Source organism: Chroicocephalus ridibundus, chromosome 3 (genome assembly GCF_963924245.1).
Source record: "Chroicocephalus ridibundus chromosome 3, bChrRid1.1, whole genome shotgun sequence".
In the NCBI taxonomy this organism is placed as follows: Eukaryota; Metazoa; Chordata; class Aves; order Charadriiformes; family Laridae; genus Chroicocephalus; species Chroicocephalus ridibundus.
The window spans coordinates 121,352,946-121,370,109 of NC_086286.1; the positions used below are offsets into that span (position 1 = coordinate 121,352,946).

Genomic DNA, 17,164 nt, shown 5'->3' on the forward strand with positions numbered 1-17,164 from the left:
GAGTGGCTCTTTGATAGAGCTGGACTCCACAGAGGTAAATGTCTGTTATCCATCTGGTGCTGTTATTTATGTTTTGTAATTGGCAGCCTTTCTACATAAGAAGAAACAGGTTACTCAGCCTTGTCTGTTCATGTAAAATGTCATTATAACCTTTACATTTTGCACGGGAGATAAATTTGTAAAAACTAGCAGGTCTGCCCCGAGTTCCAGACAAATCAACGTGCTCTCTTTCAGTCCTACTTTTCCTCTTTGAATTTCCAGCCTGTTAGTAAGGCATCCACAAAGGTCACCTTGGACAGAAATGAAGGGTCAAAGGGAACTCCTTTCTTTTCACTGTGTCCTTTTATGACTTTAGAGAAGAAAGGTAAGCGGTCTAGCAAAAGCACGTGCCCCTAGAGCACACAATACCTCAACAAGTTCTAGTTTACATATGGCCACGTAACTAAAAAAGAGTATGCCAGTTCTCAGTATAACACGCAGTTTGGCCACCAGCTTCATGCTGAGGCTGGACAGCCTCGGAAGCCTGCTCTGGTGGAGGTATATTCTGAGTAACAGCTCAAGGTGTCCCCAATGAAGTCGAGTCTCCCAACTGGAACTCAAGCACACGACTTGTTCACCCTTCCTTCTTGAAGTCCTGCGCAGACATCCCTTTCTCTGCTTAGGTTGGTAAATAAAGTGTTGTAGCATCTTCTACTTGTATTTGTTTGAGACTGAGTATCATGCTTTGTCATTTGAACCCTGGAGTTCTCAAACTCACCCTGGGAGCGTGTCGCCCTGTATCGCGTAATCACTCACTTGTACGCACACCCATTCCATGCTCTCCCCTCACTTTTCTGAATGCCAAAAATAATCCTGAAGCAGAAACTATTTCATGCCTTACATTACGAAGGAACTAAAAGCTAAGGATATTGTACCTTGATAAGATTACAAGTGGTTCCCCCCCTCTCCTCCCAAAGAAGAAAACCACCATTTTCCCCCCCAGTAGGACACAAACAGAAAGGGGCAAGGCTCTGCTCATACTGGGAGGTGGCAGGCAGCCAGCGCTCTCAGGCTGCAGCAATGTCTAATGGTTCAGCTGCCTCATGCATAACCTCATTCCTCATCTCCTGGTTGAAGTCACCACCAAGGTCTAACAACATCATTAGAGGTTTCCACTGAGCAATGAGTGGTAAATGCAGGTGATCTACTTTGAATGCAAACAGCAGTAAGTAGCAGGGAAGAGGAACACAGACTAGAGAAGAACAATTTGAACAGCAAAGGTCGCTCAGTATTTCCCCACATTCAAACTATTTTTTCTCCCATCTGACTTATCTGAGATTTAATCAATTCTGGTAAGAAATATGGCTGCAAAACTATACACATTCAAATATTCTGTGAGGAGCAATAATGGCCCGGTACCTCTCTTACTCGCGTTCTCTTACTATGTTTTTCAACACAGTAAAACTGCGAGGGGAAAAGCTGCAGCTTGTGGCACCATTCCTCTTGGGAGCAATGGGAGTACTGCCCAAGGGATTTCAGAGCAAGGAAAGAGCACTGCTCTCCCAAACTAACAGACTTCTGAGATCAAGTCATGGATGTGCTCAGTGCTGTCAACACGCTTGCAATGCTCCACCAGAACCAAGGAGTAAAAAGCCAAACTAAAAAGACTAAACCAAAACCTAAAATAGTTTATGCATAAATCAACCCTGGAGACAGCCAAGAACACAGATTTGTATCCTCCATAAAGAGAGTTTTTATTTGTTTGTTTTAAATTAAGGAGCAAAAAGCATGTGGTAATTTTAAAAAAGAAAAAAAAAAAAAAAAAAAAAGCTTTTTCATTATGTCCAAGGAAGTGGGAAAAAACCCCCGGTTTTTAGATTTTCCCCTATTTATATACAATATATTGACTCCTTTTACTTCTCTTTTATTGTTAACTCTGTGAATGTCTCCTTTTACTTCTCTTATTGTTAAGTCTGGGAAACAAAGTCTGGAACAAACTGCAGCTGACTGTATAAAGAAAGGTGTTGATCACACCAATTACTTTTGCACAAAATGTTTTATGCGCACATGACATAGACGTGTAGAACAGAGGTTTAATTTGAAATCTGAACATTCTCCTGCAAAAAACCACTTCCCCTTACTCAGCAGTGATGATTTCCTAAATTAGTTAAGTAAGACCTCTTAGTCCTGCAGTAACCTTCACAGATAAATGAGATAAATACTTTTTCTTATATCTATTTCCCTGTTTTTATCAAGAGAAATATTCTCTGTCTGGAATATCTGAAGTGCAAGACATTGTTCCTATACTTGCCTTTTCATTTTGGCCAGCTCTGTAAACAACAACATGTAAGCATCAAATTTCTCAGCAGATATTTGCAAATTGTGTCTTCACAAATAAGCTTGCTCTAGAAATAAAGAGCTCCACCACACACATACAAGCACAAGCAATTTTAAAGTTTTAACTCTCATATGTCTTTGAAAGGAATTCACCAAGAAACAAATCCAAAAGTTTCTATAGTAGATAGGGCACAGAATCAAGAGGAAAATTATTAACTTTTTTTTTTCCTTGAGAAAGACTGATTATTTTTGTCAATGCAGCAAATTGCTTAACACGTTCAAACGTTTTGCTTTAAAATAAATAGCACAATACATCATAGTGAAACACACTTTGTGCTGAATTATGTAACAGAAGAGGTATGCAAGTTTAATCAACTATTACTTAGCACATTCCCCACTTGAAGTCAGACAGTATTCACACTACAAGTCACACATTCCTCAACCCTTTAAATGATCTGAGATTACTAGATGCTCCAGGCGTATCTGTACACCAAATTACACTGCAGTAATGCTTCTACTGAATTTCCCCCAGTCTTACAGTACAAGTTAGGCTACAGGAGGCAATCTGCAGCAAACTGACCATAATGCTGCTGCAGGTACTAAAATCAGCATATTATAAAAAAAAAATAGTAATAAAATAAAGACAAATGCTCCCAACCCCTACCTAAACAAACCGACCCGAGGTACTCACCATTCATGGCTGTGGGAAACTGAGCCATCATGGTCCTGAATATGCCTTGCTAGCTCTTAGCCATCTGCAACATAAAAACATCGTGCCATTAATAATGCAACAAGGGCAAAACGTAGCCGCGCGCTCCCGCTGAGCAGGGGGAATGCCTGTCCCCTTCAGCTCACACTTCCGATAGCAAACAATGCCCGGCTTCAGGCTGCTGCTGAACAAGCTGAATTTACATTTGCGAGGGGGTGGGGGAATTTTTTTTTTTAATTTTTTTTTCTATTTTTTTTTTCTATTTTTTTTTTAATAGGGTATGCAGTGCGGTCCTGAATCTAGTGGCACATTCTTAAAGGAAAACAGTACCAACTGTTTAGCAACTGCTGCATAATGTACACGAACAGTTGACAACATGTCAGAACATATGGTCTGGAGAACAGCCCTCTCCTGGCAGGGGGACAGACCCGGGGTCCTCACGGATCTTTTCCAGCTCTCTCTGGTAAATATTTATGCATATCATAAAAAAAAAAAAAAAAAAAGTTCAATGCACAGCTCCATAACTGAACGCCTCCGCTGAGAAAAGTGGAAGAATAGCCGTTATTCAAATTCATCCCTTCCACTACTCCACAAACAATTTACAAAGAAAACACTCTTACATGATGTATTCTGAAAAAAATGATTTGTACTAATAAAAATCTGCAGTCAGCCAGTTTTCCATAACCAACACGGTGAAGTTAGTCCTTTTCTGGAGCTATTGCATAAAAGCTCAAAGGCAGCATTTAAAGGGATCTCAATACAATTTACTTTCATAATAAAAAAATAAAGAGCACTAAGACTTATTTTGTTTTTCTAATAGGTATCCTTTCAAAAATACCTGTATTAATGTTATCAAATCTTTAGAATTGCAAAATATTCACTAATACTTATCTGAGGGATAAGCAAAAGCACCGCTTTACAAATGCGGAACTAAGGCAATGAAATGAGCTTTTGCTTTAGATGACATAATTTTAGTGATGTATTTAAATTTATACATAATTATCCTCCACTCTACATGGAGAAACTACTGTTCAGGATGCAACCACAAAAGTTAGATTTTTATTTTAATAAAAGAAAATAAAAAAGTAATCATACCTCAGATGCCTCTGTCACTCCCTCTTCAGATACCAAACCTTCTCTCCCCACTAAAAAACCCCTTCACCTCCCAATACAACCACAGATTTTAATACTAAGCACAGAAGTATCACATCCCCTACACTCACTCCCCCCGCAAGGAAACTCCTGCCCAGCTCATCACAAAAATCACACAACTGGCAAGCACTCAAGTTTTACGTGTGGAGAGCACTTTTTGTAGTTATTTGTACTTATTTCTGCACATTTCTGCAATAGCAATAAAAATGTCTGCGATCAGTTGTCAACCATCCTCCCTATATTTTACATTATTATAACATATAAATTCATGCTACCGTAATAGGCCACAAGTCATTCATTCTCACTGGGCCGTTTGTAAACCTCATAGCCATATGCGCACCCAGCCCCCAAAACGAATGAAAACCAGTATTTAATCTGAAGTTATCTTGCCTTGTGTTGCTTACATATCTGCCCAGTGAGGAATGAACAATTATTTCTTTCATTACTCTTTTAAAAAAACCTGTCACATTACAGACCAGTGTTACTAATACACTTGACATTCTAGGGGGTTTTATATATATATACAGATACATTATACATACACTTGTGTATATATATATGCACACATATATACACACATAAATAGACACATACATACATAAATATGTATTTTTATGTACTACTTTTTTTAAAAAATAGAACGATTGGCGAGTCCAAACGACCTCTCAGGGTGTCACTAGGTATCAGCTGCAGAAAGATGAAAAAAGGAAGCATGGGTCTATTCCAAGGCAGGAATTATCAAATAAATTGGGGAATATTTAGGTTGCTTCCAGCATCCCTTCCTAGACCTTACCAGCAATATACCAAGGGACACTTGAAACCTATAACAGCTTTCCCAACAAATGCTTCCAGTGGTGTTAAACATTTCTAGAACACATTTCTCTGCAGAAGCTGTTCTGTCAAGGAGGGCTAAAAGAGAAGCTGAAACCACGACATGGAAGCAGGATGCTGGAGAACATCCCCAGAATCAACAGGGCAAAGCTCAGCAGAGCTCTGCGTTGACACAAACTTCCACCTGCTCATGACTTGTTGCAGAATCACAGCATTACTGGCCAAAGGCCACGTTTGATCTTTCCTCCAACGTATTTTATTCTCTTATTTTCAGATTGCTTTCAGCATTTTTTAAATTACTAATTACAATAGAATCACACAACTGTAGACTATCCCGAGTTGGAGGGTACCCACAAAGATCATCAGGTCCAACTTCTGACTCCACACAGAGCAATCTAAAAGTTAAACCATGTATCACGTATGGTAAACCATACTGTGTTGTCCAAACACTTCTAGAACACTCAGCAGCTTGGGGCCATGACCACTTCCCCACTGAGATTGTTCCAGTGCTTGACCACCCTCTCAGTGAAGAACTTTTTCCTAATATCTCATCTGAACTTCTCCTGACACAGCTTTAAGCCATTCCCTCATGTCCTACCACCGGACACCAGACAGAAGTGATCAGCACCTCCCTCCCCGCTCCCCATCATGAGGGAGCTGTAGGCATCAGTGAGGTCACCCTTTGGTCTCTTCTTCTCTAAGCTGAACAAACCTAGAACCACTCCTTGAACCACTCCTTGTAAGTCGTGCCCTCTAGTCTTTTCACCATCTTCGTTGCCCTCCTTCAGACACATTCTAGTATTTTTATATCTTTCTTACATTGTGGAACCCAAAACGGCACACAGTACAGGCCTGGGCTGACCCAGCCTGACAGGTCCCCACTGGGCATTGCCATGTAGATGCACCAACCTTAGGTCCAAACACAAGAGGGAACTGCCCAACAGATGTATATTAAGAGTACATTACACTAATGTGATGAGATTAAATCACGATTTAGCTCCGTCATCTCACTACTATGTCTATAGGCAGATCTTGTCGTATTTTAAAACACTAGACTGGAAGGGCAACAAAAACCTCATGCGTTAATGCTCACAAATAACACTAAAAATTAAGAACTTACAGGAGCAACCAGGAATCATAAACAGGATTTTTGCAGGATTTCAGATCAAATCAGCACTGAGACCCCATTCTACCCCTTTGCACAGCTCCGTTTCACTCAGACACCAACGTTCTCTGGTGACAGATTATGAAATTGTACCAAGAGGTACAAAAAGGAAAAATAAAAGTATCGCTGCAACATAATTTCCCCTCATTCAATTTTTTAGGGAAGGAGGAAACAGCCCAGTAAACTTGAAGTTTACACACATTTTTCAAAGGTCTGTGGAAACAATCCTTCCCAAAGAATGCAACTTGCTCTCAGCACTCCTCAAAGGCTTGGATATTACGCATATATTGAAGCTAAAACCAGTTTATTTTCACAAATTCCAGATGAAGTGTCTCTAGTTGCCATCTGTAAAAGCACCTTGCATCTTTAGGACACAGGTGTGCACCATTTATTTACCAGGGGAAATCTCGGCAAAATATTCTCTCTTTAGGCCAAACTTACTTTTTTTGGAACAACTCTGGTAACTTTTAATCATTAATTGCAGTGAAAGCTGTAAATTTCCAAAGAACCTTATTACACACTTACCGCAGAGAAACCCAATGCCATATAAAAATGCTTGCTGAAGAAAAAAAATCTCAAGAAAATATTATAATCAGTATCCCAAATGGATGATACAGATGAAATGGCCATCACAACCAGAATATCTCACAGAAAATTATTTGTTTCTGCAAAATGTTCTAGAAGACATGCTTGGTGAACTCAGACACCAGTCCAGAGAAGCAGTGGCAGTCACAGCAGAAAAATCCGCGTTGTAACAAAAATGGATCAAACGTCCCTCTGAACACTGTAGATGACATTAAGCCTGCTGCCATTTAGGGTGAAAACAGGAAAACTTGGATGTTACATTTAAACAGCAGAACAGCAAGTTCTTGTAAACAAACCATCTGACTAGTCCCTATGTTTAAAGCACTAATTGTTTTCACAAACTGACCCGCCAAATTGCAACTTCTGCTGCCTTTCTCAGTGTCCATTATAGTTGATACGAGCTGAGGAAAGAAATGAGGAGGCTGCAAGGAGGGAGGACCTTACAACCATGCTGAAAGCATTAGAGCTGGACAGGCTGCAGAAGAAAAGGAAAAGAAAAAGCTTCTTTCACATAGGCACACTGCCATTTTATGAAGAACAGTCTTACCACAATCTTTGTTAATATTTATACTTTTCCCCCAAGCATTTCTCAGAAAAAACACAGCCACATAGTTTTAGTAGGAACGAAGGTCTGGTGCACCAGGCTCTGTCCCACCAGGTTTAACTGGAAGACAGCAATTACCACAGAAGCAGTTTGTGTGGGCACACTAGTACTCTTTTGCCTTTCTCAAGGACAGAAAAAAAGATATATTGCAGATTTTTGCTGTAAAAAACAATTAGCAAAGACAGAGGTTGTGGTACTAGTTGACCAATTTACTCTTTGCAACAGATGTAGCAGTGGACCACACAAAGACTACTCATTAGTATTTGCAAAGCAAACTGTGACAGTATAATAGCCCATGTAGTTGTTATGTGCTTTTTTAGGATTATCCTCTTGAAAAATCAGAGACTAATAAGCATTAGTAAGGCATTACAAACCAGCAGAGTCTAGAATTTCTCTTTGTTCAAGACATATAAGTAGAAAAGTCTACCAATTAAAAAAAAAAAAAAAAAAAGGAAAAGAAAACCAACACAACATCTTGGCAGGCCAAGAATTTATCTCCTTTATACAGCGGAGTTATACACAGTGACACGGCCTTTTCAAAATGTACCGTGGCCAGCTTCACAAAGTCCACCCACTCTGATAACAAACCAATGACATCAGTAACAAAACCAAGAAGTCGACGCCGGGTAGCTAGCAAAGCGCTAGCTCTTCCTGCTCCCCTCTGTGACTGCGGATAAGAGTACTGCAAGCCTTAGTTAATATTTTGACATTTCGAGAAAGAAAAAAGAAAAAAAAAGCGTTAAATATTTTACTTCTTAACCCTACGGTACAAAGTCTCTTCCTTGCTCACTGTTATAGAGCAACTTCCTTCCAAACAGTGATTACGACAGAACACACACAAAAAAAGTTCTGACAAATATCCTTCTGCCCACCTTGCCCAACTAACAGATTTGGTGAATATACTCACCACGCAAAATACATGCCATGCAAAATACAAGAACTTCCATTTCCATTTAAAAGACATAGTTGTATGGTCAGTATTGGTGGGTTTATTCCCCTTCTTACACAGCTGCTCAGCGGTGGCAGCACCCATCCAAACTATCAAGACCCAGTTGAACTCCCTCCTCTGTCTCTGGAGATTTAAAGCCATCTTTCCTTCCTCCCAGGAGGCTTTCCCGCATTTTATTACATGGTTGTTTAAGGAAACCCAAGCACAGTGTCTGGAATAGTAACGTCAACTCAGGACTTCAACATCCTACACAAAATTCTCTACTATTAAGCCAGAACGTCACAGGTCCCTTTGCAAAGAAGAAGAAATTTTGAAGGAAGGACTGGGAATGCCACTTCAGGAAGCTCACTATTTAAATCCCTGGCCCTTCTCCCAGCAGACACATACACGAACTTCCTCAGGAAAAGATGGGAACTGAACCCAGCTCTGCCACACCCTGGAAGAATACGTTCACTAACCTGATCCCAGATAGAGAGAGACATCACCACCTCTGCCTGCTTTGCTTAAAAAGAAAAAAGCAGAAGGTAAATTATTTATGAGGTTTTTTTTTGTTAAAGGCTCTGAGCTTTTACTTTTGACAAGGAACTCCAGGCTGCATATCATAACCTTTCCAGAAAGCTGAGTGAGATACACTTGCTCCTGAACGGGTGGTAACTTAAAATATACTCTTGTCTTTTTTGCTTCCTACTTTCTAATTTACATGACTCTGCACTCCATATGCTGTTTTTCCACGATCCTGTTTTGAGACACACAATTCTCACATCTAATTATTTGCAAGCATCGTACAAAAGCCCTAAGATTCTATTCTGCGAGGTTCACGCACCTTGAAACCTGCAGCTCTCAACTTCCACACTGCAACCCTTAACATATGTCATTGTGGGCTTAGGCAAAACATAACAAACAGAAATCTCATACATGATTTATTTTCTTACTTCAACCATGACTGGAACATTCAGGATATGTTACTTATGAACTTACCCATTTGAAATCTTGCCATCTTAGAGGAAATTATGAGCCCCGTCGCGTCCTTACGTCAGGAGCACAAGCAAAATCTGCCTCCTAACAGAGCAAAAAACTAACAGCAGAATTCTTATGTCATCTTCTCCTTATGATGCAAGAGCTGCTACTTAACTTGTTCCTTGGCTTTCAGTCCTAGATAACAGTGCAAAATATACAGAACATCTAATGGACTGATATAGCTAAGCATAAACCAAAAGATACAGAATTCTTCTAGGCTCAGCAGAGAAGAATCTTTCGCTATTTGTGAAAGCTGGGCAGGTGCACAAAACCTGTCCAGCTTAACTTCCCAAAACTGAATGAGATGACAAGCAGAGAGGAGCCAGGCCACAAGTGGCCTGTAAAGCAAAGAAATGTAGTTTATCTTAGATAAAACAAAAACCAGGGAAGCCCCGTGGGAGAGAAAAGAAAGATCAGCACAAGGCAGTCGAGCTGAAATTTGGTCTCTTAACCTTCAACACTGAGCTCTGCAGCATACAGGAATAATGTTTTGACCATTACAAATTAATTTCATGAACTTAAGGAATCAATTACCACCTGGTTTAGACACAGATCTCAATGCTATGTGTAAAGTCCCTATGAGCAAAAGTATATCTCAGTTAGAAAGACACTTGTCCTACCTTAAGAAACTCCTAATATTAAGACTACGCTACGTGCAATGGAAAAAGCAAGAGAGTTTTGGATTTTGACTAGTAAAATTCTTGACCTTTGAAAGTTAAGACTAAAAGTATTCTTTAAAGCAGCTCTGAGTTTTGATACATTTATTATCTTAGCCATAATAGGTCATTTTTTTTTGCATTCCAATTGTAATATTTTTAGAAACAAAGAAGAGTGACTCCCATTTCCCGTTCTTCCCTTACTTCATGTGTATGCTGCTGAATCACTAACTGCAGATATCACTCATACTGATGCCACAGCATTTCACAAGCTCCACTTGCATCAGCCTTGAAAATTTTCACTAGAAGAGCCAGCTCAGAATTATCATCTGTTACTCCTGAAGCTGAAGCAGCAACCTCCCATATCACAAATGTCTCGAGTCAAACTGGCTGCTCTCGGAATCGCTGTTCCAAAGAAGCTGTGACTTATCTGGATCACCCATGTTTTTTCAACTGCCTGTAACCGCAAAAATGTTTAAAAATAGTTCTCAGGTAATTGTCCTCTATTAGGTAATTCCAATGCTTTGTGCTGCTACTGTCATCGTGTTACATCATTTGAATTTCATGCAGTGTTCTGAAAATGAGAGTTACACAACACTGTGCTCATCTATATCCTGATGTTCAATCCATTACTTTAAATCCAGGATCCAAGTAACCAACCTGGCCAGGCTGCGTTCCTATCCTGACAAAGTCTTAAACATTCTGAATTTGAAGAAAAATGAAATTTCATCAGCTCCACTTTTACTTTGTGATTTTTATGTGACCTGATCCTAACTTTTTGAACAGCTGATGCTAGTGGCACAACAGTACCAGAAAAACAAGTTACTACAGTCTCTGTATAATCTTGCAATAGGCCATAAAACCAAGTATGCGTGGATGTAAGAAGAATCAAAGACGCTTCATGAAATAAAATCACCTGCCTTTTTTTCTAGAGAAAGACTTACCCTTAAATAAATCTGAGAACAAAAAAGGAATAAAATAAATCCTCATGGACAATCAATGAAAGGAGTTATGTGCTAGTAACCAGCATGCTTAAATTCCTAGCTTGGCTTCCTGAGGGCATGAGACATAAGTAGTTGATATGTACTTTGATGAATCCCATCACCCAGCATGAAACCAAACTCAACAGAAGGGTGAACACTGCAAAGATCTTAACTGCCTACAAGATTCAGGAAAACAGGCAACCAGACAGAAAAGACACTATCAAATTTAGTGCCCCACCACCAATGAGAAATACTGCTGTATGTCTGAGTACCAATGTTAGACACCAGAGAACCCACATGGCTAAAAGCAGCTCTAAGTATACTAACCATGAGAAAAACTTCAACACAAGCTTATATCTGATCAGAGTCAGAAGGCCAACACTGCAGAAAACAACGCTTCACTAGTGGCACCGCTCACAGCTGGCTTAAAATATCAGTTTACACCTGTCCATCACTGGAAGGAACTTGAACTTACATGTAGAGATAAGCCTCCCAGTTCTACACTGATCAGGATTCCAAAACAGATTTCCAGAGGTAATTCAGGCATCTGCAGTATTTGCAACAAAGCACCTGAAAATTTCGGGATCACTTAAAACAGCTGCTTAGCACTTCCAAAAATCTGACCAGGCACTCTAACAGGAGCGCTTCCCCTCCAAATAATCATTGCATCATCTATCACCAAGCAGGGTACACAAGGAAAATGCAGTTTTTAAAGGTGAGGTTAAAGGGTGATAATGTGTTTTTAAAGCTAAGAAGAATATAGTAACTATCCTGTTTCACCCCATACCTAGAGTCAACCTCTGAACTTCAAAGTACGCTTTGTGTTAAGTGTTTTACTGACAAGTGACAGTGCTTGAAATAGATCAGTTAGTCATAAAAAGAGAATTCTCTAATTAGCTCTACATTATCTTTCTTATCTTTATAATCACCAATCATCGCCTAAGACCAAAAAGGTAAAGAAAGGTCACTGACTTTCCCACATCATTCAGCCACATGAAATGAGCCCTCCAATCTAAAAGGAACACCACAAATTCACAAAGTCAACAACCTCCTGCTCTCACAATTTTCACAAAGGGACTATGTTTATGTCAAGCTTCCCCCCAAAACTTAAAAACATAGCAGGATCCATCATTGAATACCTTCCCAAGAGACACAGCATTCCACTGAACTCAAAGTAGCTTTCAGAAGTCAAAACTGGAAAAAAGCAAATATCACACCGATCTTCCGGAAAGGCAAAAGGGACAGTTCAACAATACGAAAGGCTGCTAAGTGTGACTTCAGTCCCTGGAAAGGTTATGGAGCAAATCCTCCTGGGAGCCATTTACAGATGCTTGAAGAACAAGAAGGTGATCGGAAACTGCCAACATGCACCTTTCCAGGATGAACCATGCCTGACACATCTTACAGCTTTCTGTGTTGAGATGAGCAGCTCTGTGGATAAGGGCAGAGCAGCTTGTTTTGACTTTACAAGGGTTTTCAACAAGGTCTCCCACAGTATCCTTAGAGCCAAACTGGTGAAATACAGTTTGAATAGGCTAAGTGTAAACTGGATGGAAAACCAGCTTGACCGCTACCATGATTAGTAGCCCAAAATCCAACTGGTTGGAACTAATGACGTTCCCCAGGGGTTGATACCATGGCCAGTACAGTTTAATGTCTCCACTGACAATCTGGGCAATGCGATGGGATGCATTCTGAGCAAGTTTGGATACCAAACTGGAGAGGGCTGCTCCACGAGGTTGTGGGATCTCTACCCTTGGTGGTAGTCCAAACACAACCAGACATGGCTTTGAGCAACCTGATTTAAGTTGGCCGTGCTTTTAGTGAGGGTTGGACCAGACGATCTCCTGAAGTTCCTTCAAAATTAAATTATTCCATGATAACATTTTAGGTAAGTAAAAGCAAATGGAAGCAGTTAAAAGCTATTTTAAAAACCGAGATATTGGAGATCTTTACTTTTAATGTTCATTTCTGGCCTGTTTTCACTTGAAAGGAAACACGTCCAACTTTTGAACCAGTTTTAAAAAGGCAAAGAGAACAAATCCAGACTTTAAAAGAAAATCCCATGAAGTCCTGTTTGCACAAATTTTACATGCTGATCAAGCTAAATCGTTTGAGCTAAGAGCAGACACCTTACTTGTAAACTGTTAATTAACGGGTTATCTCTCACACCAGACACCTCTGGCTCAATTTGCAACAGGAACCAGTGGCCTGAACTACACTGCTCTTCAGGAACTAATCACAAGGTCTTTTCCTGACAGACACCTGTTCTCAAGGGCTGCAAAGCTTTTCGATGATGTCCCAATTGGAGCACGTACATCACCTTTCACTTTTCAACCGCTGTCCCACCAGCTCCAGATGAGAAGATCAATGAAGAATTACTATCACCTACAGAACTTAGTTTCATTTTTCATAGCGGCCACTTTGCTGTGGCATGAAATTAATTCACTTCTCAATATTAAAGACTACCACAGAAATATTTGTAAAAAAAAACAACAAACAACTGTAAGAACCGCCATGGTCCCAATCACTGTAATACCTGAATCTCAATAAATAAAGCCTCCTCAACAACACAGTTCAAAATCATCCACAGATCACTTCTGCCTTGACCTATCTCACTCTGTCCAAAAGAAGAATGGTGAAAAAAAATAAGCAGGCATAAAGCTCTGATAGCAGAACATCACCTGTGGTATATAACCCCATATGGTGATTAACACAAACAAGCCATAGGTACCGCATTCTTGTTATTGTTAGTGCCACAGGGACATACTTTTGTTTATATTACAGTGGCAGCTAACAACTCAGTCAGGGACACATCCCATACCCTAGATCCTGTACAGATGGAGGAGAAAAAAAAAATAAATGCAATTCCATCAGGATAGTAATTAAAAGGAGAAGCATATTCACTTGATCTAATTTAGGCATCTGAGTTAGGAGGCCAATCTGACCAAAATTTCTGTGTAACAGAGAGTGTGGAGCAGCTTAAATCCATGTTTGCAGGGATGCTTGCAATTCTCTTAACATCATACAGAGCCCAGAGTCTGAACTAAGGTTTCTCTAAATATCCAGACGCAGGGTGGTGTGAATGGCCCTCCTATCTTAGTCAGAATTAAAAAAAATACAGACAAACCAAACAGGGCAGGTAGAGTGAAAACAAGGAAACAGCAAAGTTTAGTAGAAGAATGAAGCTATTTATCCAATTAGTTCCTAATGCTCATTACTTCATAGAATCATAGAATCTTTATGGTTGGAAAGGACCTTTGAGATCATGGAGTCCAACCATACACACACAAAAAAAACCCTACAATCTCTGTCACTAGAGCATGCATGATTCAAAACATCACTGTCGCGTCAGTGGATACAGATGTTTGTTACAGCTACAGCCTTCTAATTTCAACGAAATTTCAGGTGAACAATTTAAAATTGTTGAAAGCAAGCTGTGTTTCATGTACCCGTGATGTTTGTTACCCACCCCGTGGCACAGCCGTACTGCTTCACTTGCTTTGTACGTTTTCCTGTGTACACACAAGTGTGGGAGCTGCTGCCACCACAGGCAAGCATGAACAAAAACAAGTTTAAAAAACATCACGTTCCCAACGGAGAGATGCATACAATAGGGCAGCCTGAACGCAAGGGCAAGCAGCTCGTAACTTCTCATTCCAGCGTTTTAGACGGGGAATTTCCAAGTGATGTTTTAAGAGAACTGCTATGAGCCTAAGTTAAAGATCACAGGTACTATCTAAAGCACAGCCTACTTTCAAGTTCTGCTATGTGACAGATGTCAGTGTCAACCGCTATGAAAATCACTTTAGCATATTCAGAATAGTATCTGAATGTTTACGGAACCGAACCAAGGTATCTCAGCCTCATTTTATTTTCTGAATGACTTCACGCTGCGGCGCGAAGTCGGGACCAAGGAAAGGCAGCCTATTTACAGCCAAAACAGCTTACAAACTTTAACTGCAGACACCAGTTCAACTCCAAACTCCAGGCTTTCACAGTAACTAAAAGAAAATTAAAAAAAATCGCTATCATGATAGTAACCCGGGGTCTCTGAACACGTCCGAGTCACCTCACCTCGCCTGGACGCTGCCTGGGCAGACAGTGGCCTGTCTGGGCACCGACGCCGGTATTCCTTCCCCTCGCAGAGCGGTAATAAAGCAAAGGCGAGCAGCAGCAGCAGCGCTAGCGGCAGGAGCTACCGTGGCTACCGGCAGCCCTGCCCGGATCGCCGCCCTCCCCCGCCCCGCAGCGGAGCTCAGCGGCCAAACTTCGGGGCCCGGCGACGGAACCGGCTGCGGGGAAGAGCAGCTGCCACAGGAACGCCGGAGCGGCTCCCGAGAGGGACGGGACGGCGGCGGGGGAACCGCTGCCCAGCCCGGCTCCCTGACAGCGCCCGGCCCCGCCACCCCCGGGGGACTCTCGGCCTCTCCGGCAGGGCGACACGTACGCAAAACGCTATTTTTAAGAGAAAAAAACCCAAACAACCAAACAAACCCCCACCACCCTCAAATAGGGGGGAAAATATAAATAAAACCGCTTGGCGTAATAGAAACTCCGACTGTTCCTCCCCACGCCCGCCCCTTCGCCTCACAGGACGGCAGGGACGGGCGCTCCCCGGCACGGCAGCGCCGACGCCAGCCGTAACCCGCCGCCACGGGCCCGCGGCGAGGGCCCGCGGGGCGGCCGGGCTGACAGCTCGGCGCCGCCGGAGCTCGCCCCCCGCCTCCCTTCCCCCGGGGACGAGGCCGGTCGGGGCGCGAAGGAGCCGCAGGCCGCCCCGCCGCCGGTACCTGTTGCGCCTCCCGTGAGCGCCTGCTCCGCAGGGGCTGCCGCCTCCTCCTCCGCCTCCCGCGGCGGCGTCAGCCCCACAACATGGCGGCGGAGGCGGGGGCCGCCCGGGAAGGAAGAGGGGGAGGGAGCCGGCGGGCACGGGAGGGCGGCGGTGGTGGGTTGGCGGCGTTCCCTCGGCCGCATCCCGAGAGGCGGGCGGGCAGCCCCGGGCGAGGGGGGCATCGGTACTGGGGAGACGACATGGAGGGTGGCCTCGCCCCCGGTTGCTGGGTTTCGGATCTGGCCCAAACGGCCCCGGTAGCGCTGCGGGGTCCGCGGGAGGGAAGGGCAGCCCCGTGGCCATCGGCCGGGCTGGCCTTGGCGGCGGGGACGCGGGGACCCCAGGCGGCGAGCCCTGCTGCCAGCGCGGCCGGCGGCCTCCGCGCTGCGGGGTGGCCGATGCGAAATGATGAGCTACCAGTTAAAGACCTTAACTGACAGAAAATCTCCCACATCCTTACCGAAATTTTTCTCGCTGTTGATTCCGACCATTGCCTTCCCCATCTGCCCCATAAATTATTTTTTTTTTTTAGTGTTCTAGCTGTATATATTTATTATATTTTGGGGGGATGAAGGGATTGAGAGCAACCCTGCTGAGAAGGACTTGGATGCGCTCGCAGCCCAGAAAGCCAACCGCGTCCTGGGCTGCATCAAAAGCAGCATGGCCAGCAGGGCGAGGGAGGGGATTCTGCCCCTCTGCTCCGCTCTGGTGAGACCCCACCTGGGGTCCTGTGTCCAGCTCTGGGACCCCCAAGATAAGAAGGAAATGGACCTGTTGGAGTGGGTCCAGAAGAGGGCCATGAAGATGATCAGAGGGCTGGAGCACCTCTGCTGTGAGGACAGGCTCAGAGAGCTGGGGTTGTTCAGCCTGGAGAAGACTCTGGGGAGACCTTATAGCAGCCTTCCAGTACCTAAAGGGGGCCTACAGGAAAGATGGGGAGGGACTCTTTATCAGGAGGTCTAGCAATAGGATGAGAGGTAACAGTTTTAAACCGAAAGGGGGGAGATTTAGATTAGATATTAGGAAGAAATTCTTTACTGTGAGGGTGGTGAGGGGCTGGAACAGGTTGCCCAAAGAAGCTGTGGATGCCCCATCCCTGGAGGCGTTAAAGGACAGGTTGGATGAGGCTTTGAGCAGCCTGGTCTAGTGGGAGGTGTACCTGCCCATGACAGGGGGTTGGAACTAGATGGTCTTTAAGGTCCCTTCTAACCTGAACCATTCTGTGATTCTATGATTTTACCAGGGCTTGTCTCAATATGACAAGGGGTAATGGCTTTAAACTAAAAGAGGGAAGATTTAGAGTAGATATAAGGAAGAAATTTTTTATATTGATGGTGGTGAGACCCTGGCCCAGGTTGCCCAG

At 42.9% G+C, this 17,164-nt stretch overlaps 1 protein-coding gene across 4 annotated transcripts in view; it reads right to left on the bottom strand.

Moving 5' to 3' along the window:
* Window positions 1-15,857, bottom strand: part of ITSN2 (intersectin 2) — an 88,522-nt gene extending 72,665 nt beyond the window's left edge. Inside the window, exons 1-2 of one of the 4 annotated variants that reach the window (XM_063330577.1) lie at window positions 15,761-15,856; window positions 3,008-3,071 (exon numbers count right to left, since the gene is read on the bottom strand). In XM_063330577.1, the coding sequence (XP_063186647.1) occupies window positions 3,008-3,038 (31 nt within the window). In that variant the 5' untranslated portion in view covers window positions 3,039-3,071; window positions 15,761-15,856. Of the gene's footprint in view, window positions 1-3,007; window positions 3,072-15,044; window positions 15,560-15,760 lie in introns of those variants that run through there. The other 3 variants (XM_063330579.1, XM_063330578.1, XM_063330580.1) reach the window with 3 other exon arrangements.
* Between the last annotated feature and the right edge of the window lie 1,307 nt (window positions 15,858-17,164).